At 32.2% G+C, this 26,658-nt stretch overlaps 1 protein-coding gene across 3 annotated transcripts in view; it reads right to left on the bottom strand.

The window, feature by feature from the left end:
• Positions 1–26,216, bottom strand: part of l(2)k01209 (uridine-cytidine kinase-like lethal (2) k01209) — a 73,947-nt gene extending 47,731 nt beyond the window's left edge. Inside the window, exons 1-4 of one of the 3 annotated variants that reach the window (XM_085808363.1) lie at positions 26,080–26,216; positions 5,325–5,584; positions 4,256–4,362; positions 298–468 (exon numbers count right to left, since the gene is read on the bottom strand). In XM_085808363.1, the coding sequence (XP_085664489.1) occupies positions 298–468; positions 4,256–4,362; positions 5,325–5,584; positions 26,080–26,111 (570 nt within the window). In that variant the 5' untranslated portion in view covers positions 26,112–26,216. The other 2 variants (XM_085808360.1, XM_085808372.1) reach the window with 2 other exon arrangements.
• Between the last annotated feature and the right edge of the window lie 442 nt (positions 26,217–26,658).

Genomic DNA, 26,658 nt, shown 5'->3' on the forward strand with positions numbered 1-26,658 from the left:
TAAATATTATGTTCAATTTGGCCACATTTGTGTACAAGTTTCTCCTTCATTATGCATCATTCAAACTACACATGCCCCAAATCCATTACAGCTATCACCCAGTCAACAAGATAATTACAGTTATTATTATTACATATATATTTTTTTACAATTTTCACCATTTTCACATTTCTTTGTGTATATACATAATAAAATCGTAATATATACAATAAACTTATACACATAATAAAATCTAGGAAAACTGGAGACAGTAAAATAAGCACACATAAAAAATTGAAATTCTAAAATTCATTTTACCATTCTCTTTTCCCTGGAATGTGAAACAAAATTATAAATTGGTACATCAACACTTTTTCCTTCTTTCAGTTTTCTTAGAGTTTCAATTAAAAGGTCAAAGTCAAAGGCATCAGGGTGATCAAAATTATAATCATTTTGCTTTGCTAACTTGTGATCATTTTCATCAAGAACCTAAAAAAAAAAAATTATTAGATAACTACATAGTTATAAACATGAAAAATACTTTTACAATTGAGATGCATAAATTATAGCAAACTTGGTTGCTAGGTGGTACAGAAAAAATTCTGTAAGCCAAGCACGTAGAGCACAGAAAATTTTCACATTAATTACATAAACTGTACACATTTTTACAAAAATTAGGAATTAGATATGCTACAAATTATGTAACTACAAATTATGTACAAATTATGTTAATTTATTAATACATATCAAAAACCTAGCAAAAAATAAATAACTAAGGGTGGGCATATACTATTTTTTAAAATCTGTTTCTTTGCTATGCAATATATTTTTTAATTGAAAAGATATAACAACAGACCTTTTGCTAAAAAGGTAAAACAATAATTTTATAAATTACAATTGGGAAATCTGGGTAAATGATTAAAATACCATAATACAAAAAAAGGAAAAACTAAATACAGTAGAAAACCCAAAACACGCATAGCCTTCCCGATATATCAACATTGAAATTTGCCATTAATAAGCCTTCAAAAGTACACAAGTTTCCAATAAAAACCAAAAACACACAACAACCATATCTATTATTATTTAAACTTGGGAAAAATTTGGCAAATTTCATTCTTAAATGAAACATAATTAAAGTGTAGTCATGTAAATCTATGTCACATAACTATGTGAATAGGATGGGGAAAAATATATGATTTTCATTTTACATAATTTCAAGTTTTAAAATATGCTAAATAGTAAGGTCGCCAATCTTCCTCCTTACAGTCCTCCTTTGGACCTGTCCTTCCTCAAGAAGTGTCATCCTTTTTTAATATTTTACAACTAATCTGTTTATCTCTGTATTATTTAAAGATGTGGTGTCAAAATGTTATGCATTACTCGTCATGGTGCAGTTTGAAAAAACATGATTATAAAATATATACACAGCCCATTCTGGGCATATCTAAACTTCATGCAGTTACACTTGTCTCACACCCTCACACTTTTGCGCACTTTACTTTGTTTATTTCAATGTGTCTATAATATTATAGTTTGTGTTTACATCTGACGCAAATACGAATTTCTTCCTTTCACTGTATAATTATTATACTCAGATAAGTGCCTTGCTAAGTAGAATTCACATTTTATTTGTTCATTAATATAATTTTATTATACAACTTTGTTTTCAACACAAGTATAAAATAATTTAAAATTTAAAACATAGATTTAGTAAATTTTTATAGTTTTTGTTATTAAAGATTTAGTTTTATTTATTTATAATGTGCTTACATTGTTCATGTAGCTCCATATTTTATTTTTTATTCTATTTAAAGGATGGAAAAATCAAAGAAGAGGAAGTGCCATTTCAACGATCAGTTGAAGGAGGAATTTCCATTTCTCGTGCCAAAGAAAGACAATATTGTTTTCTGCAATATTTGCAGAGGAAAATTTCATATTGCAGCTAAAGGCAAAGCAGCCATAACTAAGCATTTAAACACCAACAAACATAAGCAATCATTAGATGCATCAGCTTCCAGTAGTAAAGTAACAATTTTTTTTTAAACTGCTAATTACTCCAAAGAGGAAAAACAGCTATAATGGAGGGAACATTTTCATTTCATACAATAATTCATAATCGAACTTTTCGTAGTATGGATTGTACAACGACATCATTGAAAAACTGTCACAATCCTAAATTTTCATATGCCAGAACAAAATGTGAGGCTATTATTAAATCAATTTTCAAAAATTACTGTGATAATATACTTGCAGAAGACTTGAAATATGCAGCATTTGTAGCAGTTTTATCTGATGCATCAAATCATAATGAAACAAAATTGTATCCAATATTAGCAAGATATTATAATGTTAACAAGGGCATTCACATAAAAATTTTTAATTTAGAGTCCATTGACGGCAAAACTGCTGGTGAAATTTTGGCGAACCACCTATACAGAGTAATAAATGATAATAATTTGAAAATTGTTGCACTAACAGCGGATAATACAAACACAAATTTTGTTGAATGAAGACACAAAGGAGTAAATAATGTCTATGTAAAATTACAAGATTTACTCCAAAAGAAAATAATAGGCATAGGTTGTAATGCAAATTCAATAGTTAATTCAATAAATGTCAAATGCAATAAACACAGCATCATCTGCCATGCCAATTGATGTAGAAGTGATAATAACGACAATTTATTTGTATTTTGGTTGTTTTATAGCTCATGTGACTGCTTTAAAAAATTTTTTGAAGACACAAATGTTGAATATAAGAAACTTTCAGGATATTCAAAAGTTAGATGGCTTGCTTTAACACCTGCTATAGAGCATGATTTACAATTATTTGAACCCCTCCATTCATATTTTTTACGTTTAGACAAATGTCCAAAAATTCTAGAATCTTTTTTTCAATAATGAATTATCGGAGGTATTGATGTATTTTGTCCACAATCAGGCATGTGTTTTTCACAAAACGATTCAAAATATTGAATGTGAACATATTTCAGCTACAGAAATTTGCCTTATTTTGAACGATTTTGTCCTTCAATATAAATCACAATTTGAAGATAAATTTATTTCTTTAAACAACAAAAAAGGAAATTGTCAATCTTAGAGGGATCAAATCCAGGCATAACGAGAAAAGTTTACCAAAGAAGCATAAAATTTTTATGAAATATGTTTCCAATATGTCAAAGAATGGTTGGAAACAAATATCACAATAAATAACAGTTTTAAATGATGTTTTTTGACAAGTAAAGTGGGCAGATATTTGAAAACCGTCCTGAGTTTTTATTGAAAGTAACGCCTGATATTAAAATTGATGACAATCATCTGTTTGAAGAAATTAGAAGATTGAACTTGTATTTAAACACTGATAAATTACAACAATGGAAAAATCAACATATTGAAATTGATAAAAGATGGGTGGAAATTTTAACCATTTTAAAAATGAACACATTCCATATGAAAATTTAGTTATTCTTGTTGAATTTACGTTGCGTTGCCCTGGAACTAATGCAGCAGTTGAAAGAGTTTTTTTCAATTGGTAATGATTTTTGGACAAGTGAGAAATCAAGATTGAATGTTGATACTTTAGCTGCAGCATTTACCATAAAATTTAATATGAAGAATATTTCTTGCTCCTATATTTCTAGTATTTTGTTAGAAAATGATGCATTGACAAAAAATATTCATTCAATGACAAAATATCCCTTTAATTAAATAATTAAAAGAGATGTAAAGATAATTATTGTATTTTTGTTTTAATTAATAAAATGTTTCATTTATTTGGGATTTAAAAACTTTTTGTCCTTTTCATTGTAAAAAAATTGGTCACCTTATAAATAGCATAAAAAGTTTATCGATCAATTTCCAGTTTTCATCTTAAAAATGCCTGTCAATGCATTTTTTTAAGTAAAAATTTCAGTTTTGCAATTATGCAATATATGAATTTTAGAAGCCATTACAATTAATTTCATAAAACTTTGATATTTAAATAAAAACAAAATAAACTGAACTTTCACATTTTTAGCTCCAAGAACTGCACTAAAATCGAAAGTAACCAAAAAAGTGTTATATTTAAATAGATAATGAATTATTCCATAACATTTATTAAGAGAAAAATTACATGAATAATATTTCCTTTTATATCTTTCTCAGAGAAGACGGCAAACATCCAAGTGAATATTTGAGCATTATCAGTGTAGAAGACAAACAGATGCACATGAAAAAAAAAAAAAAAAAAATTAAAGGAAATTTTTGTCTGCAATGCGATTAAAGAAACTCACTTTATAAAATGAATCCATGCTCAGTAGAGTTACCCAAGGGACATCTAAGGCTTCAATTACTTTCCTGGCAACAGTAGTTTTCCCCGATGCACTACCTCCACAAATGCCTTTAAATGTAAAATTCATATTTTTTTTAATAGCTCAGGTTATCAAAAATACAAACTATTTATTTAAATATACAAGAATGTTATAATGATAATAAGATAATATGAATTTGAACAACTGCAAATAACAAAGTTTTCAGTCAAAAAAGTAATAATTAAAACAATGTGCATGCAAAATTAAAATAACATTTCTTCGTTGACACAGTCAGTGAATTTTTCACAAAAAAGTTATTTGCCTTTATTCTAAACAATAATACCAAATTTTCTCACATCTTCTATTATGCATCACGAGATCAATAATTACATTCCACTGAAACTTGCTTTCAAATTTTACACAAAGAATATAGTTAAAAATGTTATACACACAAATATGTCTCCACTAAGAATTTTAACTTCTTTTTGAACATTAGAGATCACCAAATAAAAATGCCAAAATGAAGTGTAACAATCATATTAGAATAAATTTTTTTAAGAAAATGCAAAAAGCTATTTTTTTGCCATACAACTTTGGAATTAAGGAGATTTTTTCCACCTACTGAATTTTTTTTTATTACAGAAAGAATCTATTTTTTCTTTTTTTTTTTTTTTTTTTTACAGTTACAATATGAATTGATAGTTAACAAAAAGAATCCCATATTATACTGATTACCATGCTCTATAATCTATATATATAATTCACTTGTGGGTGATATTCAACAACTTATGTTTGTGCAATGCACAATTAAGTGAAAATTTAATCATAAGAATTCCACTTTAGATGGCTTCACTATAATGCCTTGGTAACAGAAAATTATGCTACAGCATAAGAAAAAATTAAAGTAATTAGTAATAAAGCATACATTTTCGCTGCAATTTTTTTACGGCCCTCGAAACCGAATAGTACCGAAAAAATTAAAGTAATTAGTAATAAATTATTTAAAACAAATACAATAAATTTTTTAAAGAAACATATAACAACTTCTTACCAATTACAAAAGGTTCTACTAGCTGACCCTGAGTATCATACCAAGGTGGTCTTCCAGCAGTGTATATGGTTCGCTGTCTTGTCCTAAGAACAGGCTCGTGACAACCAACTGATTTGGATGATGACCATGTTCTTTCCCTTTTCTTTCGGTGGGGAGAGCAGAGAGAAGCATGGGGAGAAAAGCCAGGTGATTTTGGAGAAGATACTGTCACATCATCATCAGCAGGTAAATCTTCTAAATTCAACTCATCCTCATTGCCACTAATAAGGAAAAAAAGTCACAGAAACACATATATACATTACAATATGAATAGTAACTAAAAATTCTTATAATGGACAACCTGAAGGGCAATTCCATATGGTACTAACCAAAAAATTAAGACTGCCAAATAATACAAAGAAAACTGAATGGAATAGACAGGTTTATTTCTGCAATAATCTTACATAAGCTGATATTTTTCTGGCTATAAATAATAGAATTTTAATTTTACACATACAGACACAGATTTTATTGCCAAATGCTTTCTGCATTAGTCAATTGAAAATAGATAATTTTCAGATATTCAATTTCTCAATTTTACCAGAATTTTTTTTATAACACAGAAACAAAATTTACTAAATTTAAAATTTCTATGTGGTCCACTTTTCATAATCTAAAATTTTAGTAAAAATGCATTATACTGTATAGTTATTATTATGATTTTATAGAACAGTGATACAAATTAAAAATTTTCTTATATTTTGATTTATTGCTTGTAAAAAATATCACCAATAGACTGCAAACAAACAAAAAAAAGCTGTGCATAAGCACATACGTTCATTTTCTAACGAAACCATCATAATTAGTAGAATAATATATAGCACGTTTATGTTTATATATCGGAGCAAAAGAAAATATTAAGTACAGAAGCCTGAACAAATCCTACAAACCACGTGTATAACACATTCGTACCGAAAAACGAAATTGCGATTCTTCGAATAGATTGAATTCTCAAAATATTTTAAGTAAATTTGAAAAATTAACCATTTCACTGAAGTACAAAGAGGGGCACATAAAAATAGCAGAATAAAATAATATTATAGAGTTTGAAACAAAGGTCTTTGTTTACAAATATTCATAAACACAGACTATGAATGCCGAAATTTTGGTTTACTCCAATATAATTTTATAAAAGCATAGAGATCATTTGATCGAACACCATGCATTGTCCAGAATTTAAAAAACCATGAGCTTACGTACATAACTTTCATTTTCGTACACACTACAGAGTTCAACAAAACGTGTGCTATTGCACTCCTTGAAATCTAGCCAATCATGTTGCAGGGATCTCGGAAACCAACCGTGTTATGAGTGAAGGGTGAGTAATAGGTCACTTCGGAACAATCAACACGAAATAGTAGGTACTGAACAGGATGGACGCTACGCTTTCATATGTTTAGTTTTATCGTTTACTTCCTAAGCGATTGGAAGATCATACCTGTCTGAACTGGCAGAACTAGGTGGATCGCAGAAGTATACGTTCGCCATTAGAAATGCAAAAAGCGCTACCTATATTTCGTGAGAAATGAGATACAATTGAAATATGGCAAGGTCAAAGAGAGATTACTTTCGCAACAGCATTTATCTAAGAACGTTTTCTTGACGAATTTCGCAGTATCATTAAATGATAGAAATTTTCAGTAACTTTTAGTAAGAAACATTCAGACTGGAACTTCATTATCATTGTATTATAAAAATGTTTGTAAATTTAGAAAACGGAATATATAATATAAACCAGTTTGAATTTAATGACATAAGTTTAGGTTTAAATTATTGCCTAAATAATGTTACATTAAATACATTCTGCATGTTATTCTAGACGATTCGTTTTCTTTTATGTGGGTTATAAATGTACTTAATGTTTGAAATAGTTTTCATATTCTTTCAGTAAACGTTTGTCACACCTTAGCTTATTTTTCGTAATTTCATTTGTCTTCCAGAGTTTTCTAGTTGTTTAACCGGAATGTGCAAACATAGTACACCTCGAAGCTGTGTGACTTATTCTTTATGACTGCATTTACCAGTATGAAAGCGCTGACTTTTGACATTTCCATTATCATATGTTAGCTGCCACACTGCGATATTTGGATCTTTGGCAAGGCTTGTAAAAATGATGCAATTTCAGCGGTACGTCGAAATTAGTTTTAAAAAATTGCTTGGGTCGTTTTGAAGAGAAAAATGGTCTTTCATCCATAGTAGCAAAAATTTTTCTTTTTCTCTGCAAAAGGTATATAGCCTTTTCTGCACTGAAATCAGCATCAATATAAATATTGAAAATTATCATTAACTATCATGCCTTAGCTGTATTTAAGGTTTGTAGTAACCAGAGCTACCCAGTATTACTTCCAGGGCTTAATTTCTAAAATTAGAAGTGCCGGAGCCCTATGGAAGCTCGCCAGCAAAGAGGAACAATAATAAATAAATAAATAAAATTACTATTAAACTCATTAATAATTTTAAAATTAAATAGTTAATTATTATCAAATTAATTAATTATAATTTAATTGATAATTATTAGATAATTAATTACTATTTATTGAGGTATTTCAATAATTAAAGATTAAAGTAATTAATTAAAATTAAATGTAAAGAGATAAATTACATTTAATAAGCGTTTTTAATGTAATTTTAATGCTAAAAATAAAATTTTCGAGGTAAAATTTCTACTGAAATCGTTATTCAGTTACATAAAGAAGTGCATTTAAGCATTTAGGAAGTGCTTCTTATTTAGGGCTTCGGCTAGAATTATTTCAAAAACTAAGAAGCACCGGAGCCGGTCCAATTTTAGCTCTGATCGTAGAGGGAAGTTCTTTTATATCACAAAAATTAAATATAGTACAGCTGATGTAAATTAAGATAATGCTAAACACAGAGCGAAACAAAGTGAGGGTATGAGTGTGTGCAAACATAAAATGAGGGAATCTTGGTGAGAGAGAACGTTCTGTTTGACCACTGGGCTCTGGATCAAAGTTAGATAAATATATTGTTGGAAAGTTGTAATGTATTGTTGTATTGCGCAATATACTGTTATAATGTGAAAGATAACTTTCAAAAATCTTCTGCTACGTGGAATTATAACAATAGTGGAATTAGCAGTTGTCAACACCACTGATAGTTTCGATTTGCGGAGGCGCATAATTGGCCATTTGCCAAACCGCATTCCTAGGAATGAATGAAGTGATAACTTAGCGTAATGTAACTTTCAAATCGTGAAAAATGAAAATTTGACTGTTAACTCTTCTAGCAATTAAAAAAACAAAAGACGGCACTGTTTCGGTTAATTTCTACAAGTAGTATTTTAAACAGAAGTTTCATCAAATCTCTTTAATGAAAATAGAGTCAATTATCATTAGCGAAGAACTAAGATGAAAGCGGACTGCCATCGTCAATGAGGGAATAAAATTCTTAGGCAGTAATTTGGCTAGGAGCGTAGCTTAATAAACATTTTTGGCAAAATAACACATGTGTTTAAATTAAATAAAATTCTTTCTGGAATTCCCATTGACAGGAATCCAGATGAATTATTTATGTAAGATTTTACTAAATGTAAATTTAAAAAAAAAAAGGTAAATGTAAGGTTGCTCAAACCTAAAATTAATTATTTTAGTTATCTTGTTCTTCAAACAGAATCATATTCTTTAAATTTCTGTTAGCTTTTGTCACATTTCTGTACAATCTTATCTCATAGTCATTACTCAATCGAAATTCTTCCTCTAGACTCTGTTATAAATATACGAGCTCAGCGTTAAGTCGCTACTTAGTTCACTAGGTTCATTTACAGAAATATCAATAATAAAACAATAATCAATATTATTTATAGTAGAATGCAATGCATCTAACTGATAGTTTTCTAAAATTTTACACCATAACAATAAATAAGAAAAGAATTTCGTAATGTCATGTACTATTATTTCTTAACGAATGACATTCGTTTGCTAACAGTATAAACAATTTTAACTATACAAGGAAAATGGCGTCTGTAAAATCTGCCATGGAAGGTAATTCGACTGTCTTGAAAATAGGTAATACTGCCAATCGACACGACAAAAGAATATAATGTTTAGATGAAGTATATCTTGTTCAGCTTATTTAAACCTCTAATCTGCAAAATCGTTGTTTTTAGAACTTAGTATTAGATATTTACAAGTTTGAAAATAAAAATGAATTGTTTTTAACTCTTATATAATAATATCTTTCTTATGCATCTTAAGAAATGGGTATCTCTGTTTTTTAGCATGATGACACACATAGTAAACATAGTAAAAAAATATGTTTCACACTTGGCAGCCAGGCATGCACTATTTTTTAAAAACCTTTCACATCAACGAAGCGCAACAAATTTCAACTTTTAACATAAGGCCAGGTCGTGAGAGAAATTGCGCAGGAAGGATCTGATGGATATGCTACCGGCGAAGTTTGAAATTCGGCATTCTACAGAATACCTAAGTATTGTATATAATGCCTAAAGCTAGCCGGAAATGCACGAAACGATTAATATTTCAGCCATTTCCTAGGCATTCTATAGAATGACAAACCAGCAAAGTATGAAATATATTTCCGATTCGTTTCGAACAACCAAACTTCTTACCAGAAGTTAATAAATGATGTAAAAAGCCAAAATGAGTACTAAGTAGGAACCACGGGTCTACTGGCTGCTGAATCGTTACGATGTGATGTTTGTGGAAAACAAAATTACATCTATTTATCCTGTTAAAGATAGCATCAGTACTATACATTATTACGTCACGGACGCTGAGTTATTTCCCGTAGTTCATGAAAACTCATTTGAGTGCTGGACACGGACGACTTGACAGAATCTTAAAAGAACTTTCAACCAAATACAAAAACGTTACACATAAGTATGTAATTAATAACGTTACACATATGTTAATAATGCTCATATTTCATACTTTGCTTAAAATTGTCCCGCATTACATACAATGCCTAGGCATTCTATAGAATGCCGACGTTTCATAATTTGCCGGTAACAACTGAAAACAAAGAAACAAATGATGATAAGATAATACAGCAAGCGCTACTTAATGTGATCACCGTGAAAGTTACCATTCGGATACTGTTATCGAACTGTAGAATTCCGTCCCCTGTATTAATGAAAATGCAATATGATCAATAATTCGGTTAATATAATCAAAGCATTAGAGATTTAATTTTTTAAAACTGAAGTAAAATCTCCAAACAAAAGATAAGTAAAACAAAAAGAGCCAAATAAGGTCATCCAACTAGAATTTAAAGTTGCCAAAAGTTATGCTCATTTTAAAACTATTTTGCGATACTGCTGTTGAACTGAATTTTATGGTTTAAGCGCGAAGAACGTGATATTTAATAAATAAATGTAACACACAAAATGTTAAAAAAAAGCCCCTTTGGACGTAATTTAAAATCTGAAACCTTTCAGATTTTGGGGGGGGGGCGGACAGGGAAAATCACCCTCTAGAATTTTTTTCCTGGAGAAAAATTACCAAAGTTGATTTTTTTGTTAATTATAAATCCTACATAGGCATATTTTCTTCCATTTTTGATAAAGCCGACCATGAACAAAAGAACCCGTTTTCCGAATTCTACGACGACCAGCTGGACTAATCAGTTTAATGAAGCTGGAATTTGTTAGTCATTTTCTGAAACAAATCCAAGTACATCATGTTTCAAATTTTCTGAACATGATTTTCATGAAATCGGTGAATTTCCTACAAATGTTGGGATGAGGGCTTCCCTTCTTTTATTAAGATTCAGGTGTACAGAATTTGTCAAATTATTTCCAGAAGCATTATGAACAGCTTTCTTCCTAATTAAAATATTGTGAAAGTATATATTTATATGTTCCTAGCAATATTGTTACGGATTTTGTATTTATTTAGCTATTTTTAGTAGAATTTGTAACTAAAATTGTTTTATATCCCCGTGCAATGCAGCACGAGACTTATTTGAAGAGAAAGCTACGCCGAAAAAATTAAAATACAGGAGCACGCAAATTTAGCATTTTAATAAACAGATATCTCGTAATTGTACTCTTTTGCTATCCAGAATAATCGAGAAAATACCAGAATATTCTCATGAAGGATTAAAAAGCTTATAAAAGCCGAAAAAAAAAATCTCAGTTCAGTTATTTAGTAGTTGTTTACTTTGTTATTATTGATTGTAGCGAATTCGCGGTGAGATCGGATTAGCTTTCTTTGTGCTCTGTATAACGTTTAAGTAGTTCAAAATACTGCGATATTGTACGAATATCTCTGAGGAAGTTTCGGCAATTTGTTTTATCTCTTGGAATAATAATAACATTTATTAACTTTTTATCGACTTGTGCATCCAGTCTATTACGAACCCGTACGCACGCAACAATATTTTAAACACATTAGTTGCATTCAATTTCTAGTTTGAAGGATGACTTTTCTCATCATATAATATAATCATTCGGCTACTGTTATCAAAACAGACAAGGACAAATGTGATCTTCCTATCTATTCTATGGTACACATCTTATATTAGGGCTTCTTAAACTATTTTCAATTGCGACCCCTTTTTATCACTGAGATTTTTTTTCGCGCCCCCAGATGTTAAATATAAAATAAAGATACAAAAATAAATATCCTCTCGAACGATATTTGGTTTTAATTAGCGTTAAAGCTGAAAAAGTAGTTTTATAAAAATATATAGTGCTAAATTAGAGAAAAATATTTAATGCCATTTCAGAAATAATGAGAAATCTAGAATTTTAAAATTTCATTTTTCATCGGTGAAAATGTAATTTTTATACAACCTCTTTTGAGTGTTCTTTTCTTCGGTAAATTTCATGTAAATTTGCCAAATTTTCCAGGGCTAACTATGCGTAGTAAAACAAAGCGGGTTTTCCTTTTAAATAATCTTTAACATGATAAGGAATAAATTACTTTACACACCGTCCAAATGGCTTCCGAACCGGCCGTGAATGCCATACGGACTTTGAATCACTTTAGTGAACTGAATCATAATATCTTGCCATACCACAGCCTGGGAACATCTTGCTAATTGAATGTGTTTTATGGGCCCAGTTCGAATCTCGGAGAAGGCATGGATGTTTGTAAGTGCATACCGTCTGCGCAGCATGGGTTACTTAGAAATACTGCCGATTCGTAAGTCCTCTCGAGTGGTTGTTGGCAGGAAAAGAGGTTCGGAAAATCCATGGATCGTCCCCCCGGAGTGCTCTCCATCAAAATTAAGGTGGAGTTGAGACTATACCTGTACAACCAATGGTGAAATTCTGGTTCCTCGTCCACCTGTACTTGCACCTGTACCTATAGACAAGACCTATAATATCTAAGTTCTACAGTTTTAAGTTTTACTAAGCATTGTTGGGTACTGTTCTGTTATCAAGGCGGGATTCAGAAGTGTATGTATGTATGCAGGTATGAATGGATGTATGTGTTTATGTATGTGTTCATGTATGCATGTATATATGTAAGCACGAATGTATGTGTGTGTATACATATATATCAGGGCAGTCCATAAGTTCGTGCGCATTAAGAGTATGCTTGGAATTCACTATGACACATTTATTAAAACAATACAATTTTGAACCTGCTGAAACTTGTCATCGTTTGATTAACATATTATTCAGTTCATCACCAACTTTCGTAAATATCGAACACATTTTAGTACCCATAGAAGATGAATATAGATAATCAGTACAAACGTGCTGTGCTACATTTTTTATTTTCGTGTGGTGAATCTGCAAGGTTTGCAGCGATAAAAATTAATAGTGTACATGGTGAACACATTATTAGTGTAAGGACTGCCCAGAAATTGTTTAAGAAATGTAAAGTTGGAAAAAGCAGCATGGATGATGAACCCCGTTCAGGACGTTTTGAACTGTTAGAACCAATTCAGAAGTCAAACAACAAAAATAAGCGTTATATTTACAAAATTTTCACAGGACTAGTTTCGATGGTTTTACCGAACCACCATCTTCAGCTGCAAAACCGCAAATGATTGCCGCAAAAGATTTGCGGTTTTGCAGCTGAAGATGGTGGTTCGGTAAAACCATCGAAACTAGTCCTGTGAAAATTTTGTAAATATAACGCTGATTTTTGTTGTTTGACTTCTGAATTAGTATTTATTCGGCGTGTTATTGTGTCTTAATTGTTAGAACCAAATCAAACGATTCATTCAGAAGTTTATAGTGAACAACTTTGCCGTCTAAACTCAGAATTGATCAAAAAACGCCTACGATTGGTGAATATCAAGAAAGTGTTGTTTCATCATGATAACGCTAGACCGCATACGGCTCGAACAACGCTGCAAAAAATTAGTGAATTTAATTGGGAGCTTTTGCCACATCCTGCTTACTCCCCAGATATTGCGAGTGATTTTCACTTATTTCGTGCCTTACAAAATTTTTTACTGGGGAAAAGATTAAATTCTAAACAGGATGTACACAGTGAACTTTCAAGTTTTTTTTTTTTTTTTTTTTTTTTTCATCCAAACCAGAATCTTTCTACAGCAATGACATAAAAAAGCTGTCTGTAAAATGGCGAGGCATTGTAGATAATGGAAGAAAATATATAATTGATTAAAATGTTAAATTGTGTTTTTTTATATTATTAAAAAAATTACCAAAAAATGCGCGCGAATTTATAGACTGACCCAATACATATATGCCCATATATACAAACACACGCGCATACATTCATTTATTTCTAAATTCGGTCTCGATATCAGATCAGTACCCATTGTTGTGCTCTAACAAACCCTGTCGAAGTCTGAAGGCTTACAATCTTCAATTTATTTTTTATACTCTGTTTGTGGGTTTTTTATGTTAATAACCAAGTTATATTATTATTTTTCACTTACTTTCCTCCAAACATGCAAATTATTTAATGTTTATAAAAGCAGAGTTCTTAAGCTCCAGAACAGCTTGTGGCAGCTTTCGCTAACCGGTACTTTCCTAAGATGCTACTGAATTGCTTAATCGGTTTTAGCTTTGATAGCCGTCATTTTGCTTTGTAAAAATATCGAGATTCGAGCCAAATTTCCTTCGCCACATGTTACATATTATATTCGTTATTTAATTTGACCTGGCCATTCCGAGTAAAATGCAGGAGTTGTTTCTGTTATATTCTGTTATATTAGGTTTCCTGTGACAGTCATTTTGACGTGCTAATAAAAAGGTTTGTTAACTATACTTTAGAAGTAAAGAAAAAGAATAAATTGTCTGTAAATTAAATTTAAGGTACTGTGGAACCGTACAAGTTATTCAAGAGATATAATTGTGCAACGTTTTTGAAGCAGCCTATCTAATAGAGTACAAATATTTTAATCTCACCTATAGAGGATCTTCCGCAGAAGATTTTTCAAAAACTTTAAGCTAAGTTTTCTGTGGCTATCTATTCTATTCTGCGAAACACTTTTTGCTCATTCAACAGGCAATTATTTGTAATCCTGAAAATATCAGCTCATAGATATTTGATTTGCGTTATTATACGAATCTATAAAAGAAAAAATGAGCGCAAAGACGTACCAAAAAGGGGTCATCCCTATGGAATGAAATTCGGTAGCTAAAATATACATATAATAGGAAAAAAAAAAAAAAGTTTAAAAAAAAAAATGATTTTTTTTTTCCCCTTCCAGTTGGTTCATTTATACACAACGAATAAATCAATAAATCATTGATCAGCCTCTGGCCCTTATGCAAGCTGTTATCTGGTTTGACCAACTCGTAAATATGGATAATAATCTCCTGTGGAATATTTTGTTAAACTCTCTCCAATTGTTGAGTTGGATTCATGACATCTTGGGACGGTTGGAAGCGCCTGCTTATCATCTTCTAAATGTGCTGCATTGGAAAGATATCTAGCGATCTAAGCTGCCAGGCAAGTGTTTGACAAGCCGCCCAGACGGTATAGCGGTTAGGAGAGCCTACTGCTGTACCGAAGGGCCCGGGTTCGAATCCCGGAGAAAACATCGATGTTTGTAAATGTATAATGTCTTTGCGGCATTTCTAAATATGCAGCTAGCCGAAAGTCCTCTCGAGAGGTTGGTAGTAGGGAAAGAGAGGGGTGGGAGACCCTCGGACCCGTTCCCTCCGGCTTGCTTTCCATCAAAACCGGGGCAGAACTGAGCGAAGTCGTACTATCACCTGTATGGTGCTCACGGTTCTTGCCAACGACATACACAATCTTGCATTCCTTGCCATGTTGAGCTTCGTCGACTTATTCTGATGTTGTTGTCAGACAAGTGAGATATGTCCCAACTTAACACAACACAGTATTTGACAAGCACGAAGACGGCCAGTAAAAATGATTGCCTTTTGTGATTGGGCATTATTCTCTCGAAACGTAGACCTGGGAGGCCTGAAAGGAAGAGAAACACAACAGGAAGCATAATGGACGACTAACTGTCGTCCTGTCAGGTTATCAGTAGGACAACCAAAGAGATTAGACTATCAAATGAAATGCCACCATAACTCTGTTCTCGGACTGTGTGATAGGCATTTGTGAGGTCTGAATGGGATCATTGCCCTGGATATGTCCAAAGTCATCTTCGAAGATCATCGTGGATCGTTCCAAGCGGGACTCATCGCTGAAGACAATCCTATTCCAGTAAGTGAAGTTCCAGATCGAACGAGCCCACCACTCCTGCAAACGCGTTTGTTCGCGAGAGGTTAGTCGACAGACTGAGCGTTGTGAGCTCAGATCCCGTGCCTTGAGTCTTTCCGTCTATCCATTGTCCTTACGGCTATTGATGTCCCATTGCATATCGGATCGTTGATAATGATAAATGAAACACTCTGACGATCGCTCTGTCTTCATTTCTCTCTAGATTGACTGCTGCCTTCTTGACACTGTGGTGCGACACGGTTCAACCATACCTATCGACACCGTGGAATGGCAGCATCGCTAGGACCCAAATCTTAAGCGATCATTCGATTTGAACTATGGGCTTATTTTAGGCCAATTCCAAGTCCTTTCTCAACTAGTGATGCTCACTGTACTCGAACCCGTTGGAGAGGTACTGGTACACGCAAGGTGAATAAATAGAATCAAATTTGAATAGATATTATAACTTAGAGCTCCCTAGCCTTAATTTCCTCTTGTATACATCATTCAGGTGCTCAGTTGCGATGAACTGTAGCTCTAAATACACTGCTCAAGACAATTAAAGGATATTGCGGTTTTAGGCGGATCTTGTGGCTGGGATACTTTTTAGCTGATTGATATATGGTCGACAGACATAGTAGGTTATTTGAGTATAAATTACACATGTTTGGCAGAAAAAAATGCATTTTTTGCGCATTTGTGTACAAAAGGAAAAAAACACAATTTGTGCATATGAGAAAAAGAGAATAAGAAAAGGTGTTTTCTTCAAAGGAAATCATTTTCAGTAGAGGGTATGGTTTCCACGGATGGCCGGCAACGTTGAACACCTTTGAGGCATGGAGTCAATGAAGCTATTAATCACAAGTTGGGCTATTCTGTCCCAATCTTCCAGAAGAGCTCTTTACAGTTCTTGGAGAGTTTGTGGGGGTGGTTGGCGGCCAGCAACTCGTCTTCCTAGAGCGTCCAAAACGTGCTCTATTGGATTTATGTTTGGAGAACACGCTGGCCATTCTATTCGTACGATTCCTTCCTCGAAAAGGAAATCCTCCACCAGGTTAGCCTGCAGTTATGTGGCCTGCAGTTATCGTCCATTAAAATGAAGTCATCTCCGATTGCTGCAGCGTAAGAGGCTACAATAGGTCTGAGGATCTCATCCCTATATCGGCGACCAGTCAGAGGTCCATCTCGAATGATGTAGAGGTCTGTGCGCCCGTCAATGGAGATGCCACCATACACCAACACTCCCCCACCGCCAAATCCGACACTTTCGTGCACGAACGTAGGATTATTCCTACTGCCACGGTCCCTCCAAATGAAAATACGCCTATTATCATGATGAAAAAAACTGGACTCGTCAGAAAAAAGAACATTGCTCCATTCATTTCTCCTCCAGTTCACATGCTCTGTTGCTCACTCCCTGCGGTCGCAACGATGCCTTGATGTTAGCCTAACCGTGGCCTTCGAGATAACATGGCCTGGTTAGCTACGAGTGACGTCACGAAAGGCGTCCGATTCTTCCGTGACTTTCTTTGCTCCAGATTTGAATGCGAACGTTTCGTTCGATGTTTAGAGTGTTTTGTTTTTAATAATGCATAATAATTAAATTTCCAGAGACTTGAAAACGTATATAAAAGATCGTATATTCATTCGCAGTTAAGATTAATAACTTAATAAATATTATTTTTTAAGAAATATTCACGAAATTTTCTATGCTATGTTTTAGGTTATCTTGTGCATTTTTTTTACAATGTATTGTAATAATTTGTTAGAATACACTCAAAAAAGAAAGTATTGAAATAAGTAAAAAGGATGTTATTTATTAACATAAAAATGTCTTTACAGTTTGAGAAGGAGAGGAATGAAAGGAATGAAAAGATTTAGAAATATAAATAATTCAGTAACAAAAGTAAATATAATTTAGCAAATTAAAAGACATAAAAAATAATTTTTCCTTAAAACTTACTTCCTTAAAACTATAAATATTTCAGAGCTTCCAAACATTATGCAAATGTATTTTTAATTCATTTAAATTACTATCTAATAAAATGAACAGAAAAGCCACAGAAAAAATTTAAATCTCAAAACTTTGTAAATTAAATAAATTAAAATTTAGCTGCAACATTACAGAAAACGAATAATTTTCACATATTTATATGTTATCTATAGCAATAATTATAAGGATATTTACATCATTTAATAATATTTACATTATTAGTTATATGTAGATGCATAATAAATAATATATTTACAAATAAAAGCCATCCATATAATGTTTCACAAAAGCGTAAAATCAATAAATTTGCCAACGAAAACCTCAAAACAACTATACATAGAACAAACCATGATTTCTGTTTAATTAGGAAATACTGTGCAAGTTGTACTAGTATACTGAAGCAATAATTAATCGCAATTGATAATTTATTTTGAAAAATTATGAAGTATTATCAAATAATAAGGAAACAGCAAAAGGATTAATAAATTTAAATGTAAAAGATACGTTATTGAAAATATATTTGAACTGCATCATATTTAGTACACTATTTTTAAAAAATAAAACAATGTCATTTACATACTCATATCTTTTCATCACGTATTCTTGATTTTTTTAAGTTTCCTTTCATCGATTTTTGTATGCATATTATTTTGAAGAACTTTAGTATAATTGTTTAAACAAATATTTGAAACGGTGCTCATTATTTTTTTTAATCTGCTAGAAAAGGGAATTCCACACATTAAACAAGTTTCATGAACATCAAACATGTTAATGTTTTGTACATATATCTCGGTAAGTTTGACCAGTAAAGAATGCTGTTCAACTTCTTTACTGGTTCTTTACTTTCAACTGGAACAACTTTATCTCCTAGATAAACTGCTATATCTATATGAAGCGATACAAAGATACTTTTTCACTTTTAGGATATGGATGAAAAACTGAGCAATAAAATATAAATACCAGCAACAGATTTGTGTAAAATAATATTTGAAGTATCTGAAATATTTAATTTACTTGGTAACATAAAGAAAAATCCTCAAATGATGCTATTTTGTCCTTTCTCAAAAATTCATTAAAAATATGCTTCTCCATCTTAGCTCTTTTTTCCTCCCTGCTCATTCTCTGAGGGGTTGGACTTTCAGATAAGTATTTTGGACAACCAGAAAAAATGCATGGGTAAGCATCGTTATTTAATTTAGGATGCACTCTACACATCTGAATAAAAGTACCTTCGTTTGTTGGTAAATAATCATAGCGAATAATACAGTAAGACCCCGCTTAACGCTGTTTCGTTTAGCGCTGTTTCGGTTTAGCGCTCTTTTATTTCAACCTCGGGATTCCCCAGAAATTGCTCGCAGCATGAACTACGGGGATTCCTCGAAATTGTGCGCAGCGGTAGGTTTCCAAATAACCAATCCGAAACTTTATAGTTATGTTTCTTGTTTGGTGCGGTGAGGTGCTGTACGAAAGCATTTTTATCATTTGAAACATCTGTTAACATTATTGTAAGTATAAATTTATATAATACTATAACGATTAATACAGTGACAAATATTATGATCTTTAGTTTTTATCATGGGTGATAATAAAAAACAAGAAAAGAAAGCAACCAGAAAAAGCATTTCACTGGAAACTTAAATGCAAGTGATTAGAAGATTAGATTCTGGTGAGAGTCAATCTCAAATTAGTGCTGCATTGAATTTGGCAACTTCAACAATAAGGACAATTCTTAAGAATAAAGAAAAAATACTGTCATCGGCAACTGCAAATACGTCAAGCTCTGCAACTAGGATTACCCGTTCTAGAAATAATATTATAGAGGAAGTGGAAAAACGACTGTCTATATGGACTGACAACGAAATTGAGCGCAGTATGCCATTAAGCCAATCTATCATAAAGCCTTCTTGACAAAAAGGCAGAAAATTGGAAATACAGAATAGACTGAATGATCTGACTGGCTTAGAATTTTATTTATTTTTATAAGTATATTCGTTTATATTGTTTTTATTTTGGTAAGAAATAAATGTTTGGTTTTATTTTTATTAAAAAAAAACATTAAATTTAATACCTAACCAATTTTCTATCCATCTTCCCCTAACTCCATTATTTACATGTTAAGATAGCCTCGTTTAGCGCTGTTTCGCATTACGCTCTACTTTGATGGAACGTATCCCCCGCGTTAAGCGGGGTCTTACTGTATCATCTTTTCGAAATATTTTTCACATTGAATAATGTTTTTTACGTTGAATTCATCTGCGATCACTTGAAATAAAATTTTTCCTTGGAATTTTTTTTATCCATAAATCCCGTTTTACTGTATCTTTTGGAAATTTGAATACTGATACATATTCATTAGTGCCATCGTAATTGGATTTGCATGCTGGAACGCAACATCGTGCAGGCATGATGAAGACAGCTCTACGTAGAACGTCGATCGTTATTCTTGTTAACAAATAAGTTAACTAGTAATCTTAATTTAAAAACGAAAATATCCTTAACAACATTACTTAAATTTAGCAATAAAAAAGACACGAATAATAAAAATATACAGCACGCAATCAACGTAATAAGAAGTCTTCGCTTGCAGTGCGAAGGGTGAAAGTTCAGACGCCTTACGTGACGTCAAATCACGTGATTCTGCAGCTGACCAGGCCATCTAATCTCGAAGGCCACGGCCTAACACATACCATCGGTCGGCGAGCATACAGACCTACACCATGGAGCCGGTTTCGGACAGTCTGAGTTGAAACCGTGGTCCCAGTAGCCGAGCGAAGGTGTTGTTGGAGAAGAGTAGCATTCATATTTCGGTGTCTCCTAGCCGTTAACACAAAATAACGATCTTCATTGGGCGTTGTTGCCCGTCTACGACCTTGCCCTGGTCTTCGGCCTGCACTTCCAGTTTCCAAAAAACGGTTCCAGATTCTGGAAATCGCACTTTGTGACACTCCAATGGCTTGCGCTACTTCGGCTTGAGTTTGGCCCCCTTCTAACCTACCAACAACTCTCCAAGCTTCTGAATCTGTTAAATGACTTCGCTGAGATATCGTACTCATCGAAATAAAGCAGTCACTGAATGCTGATCATCCTTGTCTTCATTGTCTTTTATTCAGTTGAAAGTCAAATTTCATTCGCTGCCGCTGAAGCGACGTTTTTGACGTCGAACTCACTCCACAGTTTGAAAATCAGAAAAATTTGCATTTGTGATTCTCTTCTTCCACTTTCGGCAAAAAAATTTCGCTTATATCTTTATTTTATATAAAACTTACAATATCCTTTAATTGTTTTGAGCAGTTGATTAATTTAATAGACCGTAAAATTCTTTTGCGCATAATATCGGAAGGTATGATTTATTTGATTGTGGCAAAGCACTCGAGGTCTATATGCCTAAGGGGAGAAATGTCTTAGCGGTGGACTTTCTAAGGAAAACTGGATCGGATACACGTTACACATCGCCCATGCAACCAGATCGTTCGCGGGATTCGAACCTCGGAACAAACTACCAGTGTTTAGTAATTTTACCGCTCGGCCGCTGATGGGCCTATATTTTAGGTGTTCACACACAAAATTTGTCATAAGCAGATAACTCCGTCTTGTTGCGCCTCTCCCTACATTTTGATGTGTGTGTATTCCAAAATCCCCTTTCAAGATTTTGACATGTCGTCATTATTGCACGATAACTAAATTAGAGCTTGATTTGCATAAATTTCAAATTTATTATTTCACAAATTCGTTTCAATTTCACCACTGAATAAGATACAAATATTTCCGAAAATTCTGAAAGGAAATAATTTTTAAGAAAATATTTCGAGATAAACAGAATGGGGTAAGTCACTAGGTTAAAAAAAATAAGAAAGGGGGGACAAAAAGAAAATCTGAAAGGTTTCAGATTTTATATTATATTTCAGTTTTTTTTAACGTTTTGTGTGTTATCTTTATTTATTAAATATCATGTTCTTCGCACTTAAACCGCATAAAATTAAATTCAACAGCAATGTCATAAAATATTTAAAAACTTCAAAATAGTATATCTTTAGAACTTCCGATACACAGTCTCGCGCGCTGGTCTCGCCATTGCTCACTTTGAAATCGTTGAGTTTTTTAGTCAAAAATTTGTTAAAGTTTTACAAAAGTTGAGATAGATAATAAAGCAAATTCGAAATTCACAATTCGGGCTTTCAGGTGTACATGTTCCATTAGAGGACTGCGTTATTCAAAATTGGACGGCTTTAGGTACCGTTTTTTCTTTTCACAGAAATTTTCATGCACTCATGCAGATTCTTCATTATTTTAGTTTCTTTAAATATAATACATGGCGATAATATTTGGTGGCAGCAGCTTGAAAAGTGAACCAACGCAGAAAGTAAAAGGACGCAAAATGCTGTTTTTAGACTAATAGCTCTTTGGGTCTATCGCTCTTTTGGGATAATAAGCAAATTATATTAATAAACAGAAACTCGAACGGAAAAGTTCTTTTAAAGTTTCACATGGTTTATCAATAGAGATAGCCTAGGTAGTATAGCGAAACATTTTATAGGATATTAGATGAATATGTATTTCATGGGAACTATATATATCTTATATACATTTCTATATATAAACTATATATAACTATATATATTTCAAAAGTGAAAAAATATGTAATGTAATTTTACAAAACTAACGTTTTTAATTAGATGTAAACGAAATCAGATTAAAAAGCATAAAAAATAATATTCTTAATACCTGCATCTATTGCTTTTAAATAGTTTCTTAAATAATAACCAGCAGACAGATTACATAGAATCATATTTTACGTTTTTTTCGAATGGCAACAGAATAGTATTAAAGTGAAACAACGCAAAATCGTATTTCGGCACAAATACACCTTTTGGGCTAACAAGGAACTCTTTTTAAATAAAAAAAAGGGAAATGTGATTTATTTTTTAATTCTCTGAAAAATGCAGTAGCTTTCGTTATATTAGACGTTTAACTAACAATGCGTGTGTTCTCATGAAATAAACAATGGAACAGTACATTTTCTTTCATTTATTTTTCTTCCTGTTAATAATGTTCTTTCCCGTTATTAATGCGTCTGACTCAGCAATTTAATACCAAACAAATTTTTACAGTCATTCCCAATTACATTCTTCCTTGGTTTTTATGAAGAAAGAAATTTTTATTTGTATTCGTAAAATGCAATCTAACTTTTCATCAATTAGAATTCAGAACTCTGCATTACAGCAATTACCCAACTCATTGACACTGAAAATTTAGTAGCAACTAACTTCTACGAATTTAATTTCACAATTAAAGGCAATTTAGATAGAATTTAAAACGTTTAACGGAAGTGGCCTGGTTTTTAGAAGTCGAATGAAATAATTTTACTAGATTAGTTCAGCTGCAAATAGAAAATGTAAGATTATAAACTATTTAATTTGCTCTTCGCAATAATATATTAAATATAAAAAATCTTATGTGTACATCACATGACTTCTTTGTACGGAATATTAAATTATACGCATTTTTTTCCTGCATTTCATTTAAACTTATTTCCTCGAATTTCATTAAAGATTCATTGGTCTCGATCAGGTGTTTTTTTTTTTTTTTTTTTTTTTTTTTTTTGTGTGTGTGTGTGTGTGTGTGTGTATGTGTGTGTGTGTGTGAATATTTCGAAAACAATGAAGAAATCAGCAGATTTGGATGAAGTTTTTCCGAAAAAAGACACTACGGATAACAAATCAAGTGTCAGTTCTTACAAAAACTGTTAAATGGTGCCGTATTAGTTACGTTTTTAGAACAGTGTGAAGCTTTCCAGAAAAGTGTAGAACTTTTAGAGAAAATTTTAAATACGCTCTCTGTCAGTTTTTTTTACGAGTATTTCGAAAACGGGTCAATCTGCGCAAAGCTTGGGCAATGCCGGATACTTCAGCTAGTAACATCCATAAACTATGGTTAGCTAAAGTAGTTCGAACTTGTATAATAAAGGAAGCCCAAGAAGTGCATTTATTTTCTAAAAACTATGCTATGATACGAGACAGTTCTACTAGTTCAATTTCTTTAGTAATGATTCTTTAATAATTGCCCACGGTTGATAACGAATGTGAAAAATGAACATTTTTAACCTTAATAGAGAATAAATGTTTGAAAAACTTATGAGAAATAAATGGCAGTGCAAACGTTTAATAAATTATGTAAATAGGAACTGTTGTATCTAAGTAAGTTTCCAGCAGCGGCAGAAGATATTCTTATAATCAGGTGACTAATATACAGGATTAAAAATAACTTTTGTCAGTTGCAGTAACGAAGTACATGATTGCAAAATTTATTAATTATATATAAGCATTAAAACATACATTAAAAAACAAAACGACGATAAAAATATTACAAACCAGTGGTGAAAATCGCAGTTGTATCCAACCTAAAAAAACTCTAGAACAGGGGTTCTCAACCGTTGATACGCGTACCACTGGTGGTACAAAAGAACAAATAGGTGGTACACAAAGAAGCAAAGTATTTTTAACTATTAAATTCAAAAATTAAAATTTCAGCATATTGATTGAGCTCTTCTCTAACACTCGTAAATTTATGCGATCTTAGGTTTGTTCAAGAGTGGTGGTGGTAGAAGTACTTTGTAGTGGTGGTGCTAAAGGTTTTCAGTTTTTGTTTTGATGGTACGCATTAGGCAAAAGGTTGAGAACCGCTGCTCTAGACGAACTATTTCCATTCGTAATAATGTTGTAGCCTAGGCATGCCAAATATTCGCTATAAATTGATAGCTTTGTATTAAACAAGAAGAAATAAATATATGCTTAAATGACAATGCAACAAAAGCTATAGAACAGAGAACAAAATTTTGGGTCATTCAACCAAATTTCTTTAATTAAAAAAATAAATAAACAAATAAACGTTGAAAGCTTTCAGATTTTATATCACGCTCTAAGGACCTTTTTTTTTTTTCCCATTTACACAAACATACACGTTTCGAGAGCATTTGGGTTAAAAATATTTAAAAACAGCATACCTTTAGAATTTCCGATAGACAGTTTCGCGAGCTGGATATAAAAATGTTTTTACCCATACAGTCTTCTCACAACTCACTTTGAAATCGTCGAGTTTGTTAATCAAAAATTCGTTAAAGTTTCAGAAAATATGAAATAGACAATGAAACAAATTCCAAATTCGGGCTTCCAGATGCCCATATTCGGGTGGAGGACTACGTTATTCAAAATTTGATGACAATGCGAGAAACATACATACACAGTCATGCAGATTCTTCATTACTCAATTTCTTTAAACATAATACAGAGCGATAATATTTGGTGGCACAAATTTTAAAAATGAAACACCATTGATAGTGAAACGCTACAAAATGCCGTTTCGAGAATAATAGCCTTTCTAGGTTAACGCCCGTTTGGGCTAAAAATGGATTAAATTTTTTAATTAATTCAAAAAATAGCTCTCCACCTTAATTCATGTCCTACTCATTAAATTTTGACTGAAAGCATACAGAAGGATAGAATTCGAAGGTTAAAAAACCCCACTTTCCTTATCAGCCGTCTTTCGAGATAACCTGAAGATTGACAGATTTTAAGTACCCCAATTTCTGAAAAGCAGTATAATTACCCACATCCAGACCTTATCTGAGATTCGAACTTGACCGTAATTTCCGATACAGAGACTCGCGCGTAGGAGATAAAAATGCTTTTTCTGTACAACTTTGCCATTGCTCGCTTTGAAATCCTTGAGTCTGTTAATCAAAAATTCGTAAAAGTTTTACAAAATATGAAATCGATAATAAAACAAATTCCAAATTTCAAATTTGGGCTTCCACATGCTCATATTCGCAGTCGGATTACGTCATTCAAAATTCGATGGCTCTTTGTACCGTTGTTTTATCAGAATGCGAGACATTTATGCAGATTTTTCATTATTTAATTTCTTCGAATATAATGCAGGGCGATAGTATTTGGTGGCAACAGTTTGCAAAGCGAAACAGACATTTATAGTGAACCAACGCAAAATCGCAAAACGAAAAGAATGGTCAGTCTTTCAGGGACAAAGCCGTTTTGGACTAATAATACGCATAATAATATTTTTAATACACATAATAATAATATATATAATAATATTTTTTGAAGTAAAATTACAAACTTACTTTTTATTTTTTGACCGTAATTTCTTACGCATGTCGGATGAGAATTTCTCTAACGGCAGCTTATGTTAACAAGCGCCGTGCAATATGTTATTATTACTTGACGGATCGGCAGCTAGAATTCGTAAATTCGAAATAGAGACGTCTGTCCGCTTTCTCTGTAACCGACAACTGATCTGACCTTGGCTGATAGAATTAATCCCTGATCGTTTGCACAACACTCTCAGAAGAAAACGCTCTTTCAGAAAGCGATTCGAAAGAAAAACTTCCGCTTTTCGATGTTTTTTTTTGTTTTGCCGTGTGCTCATTTTTTTTACGCTGAACTTTTCATGCATTACGTACTATCGCATTTGTTTTTATTGACATGAACTCTAAAAAAATGAGAGCAGAATTTTTTAACAGCGCGACTTAAAATAATAATTTGAGTAAAATAATAAAAAATGAGAATATTAATGATTAGCGTGGAAAATAATTAAATCCAAGTAGAATTTTTTCTGTCATTACCGTATATTTCGGCGTATAATACGCACTTTCAATATAAAAAATAGGACCGAAATTTACGGAGGCGCGTGATATGCCCGA

Source organism: Stegodyphus dumicola, chromosome 1 (assembly GCF_044657685.1).
Source record: "Stegodyphus dumicola isolate Sdum_Otavi_A_Nest chromosome 1, ASM4465768v1".
NCBI classification, from domain to species: domain Eukaryota; kingdom Metazoa; phylum Arthropoda; class Arachnida; order Araneae; family Eresidae; genus Stegodyphus; species Stegodyphus dumicola.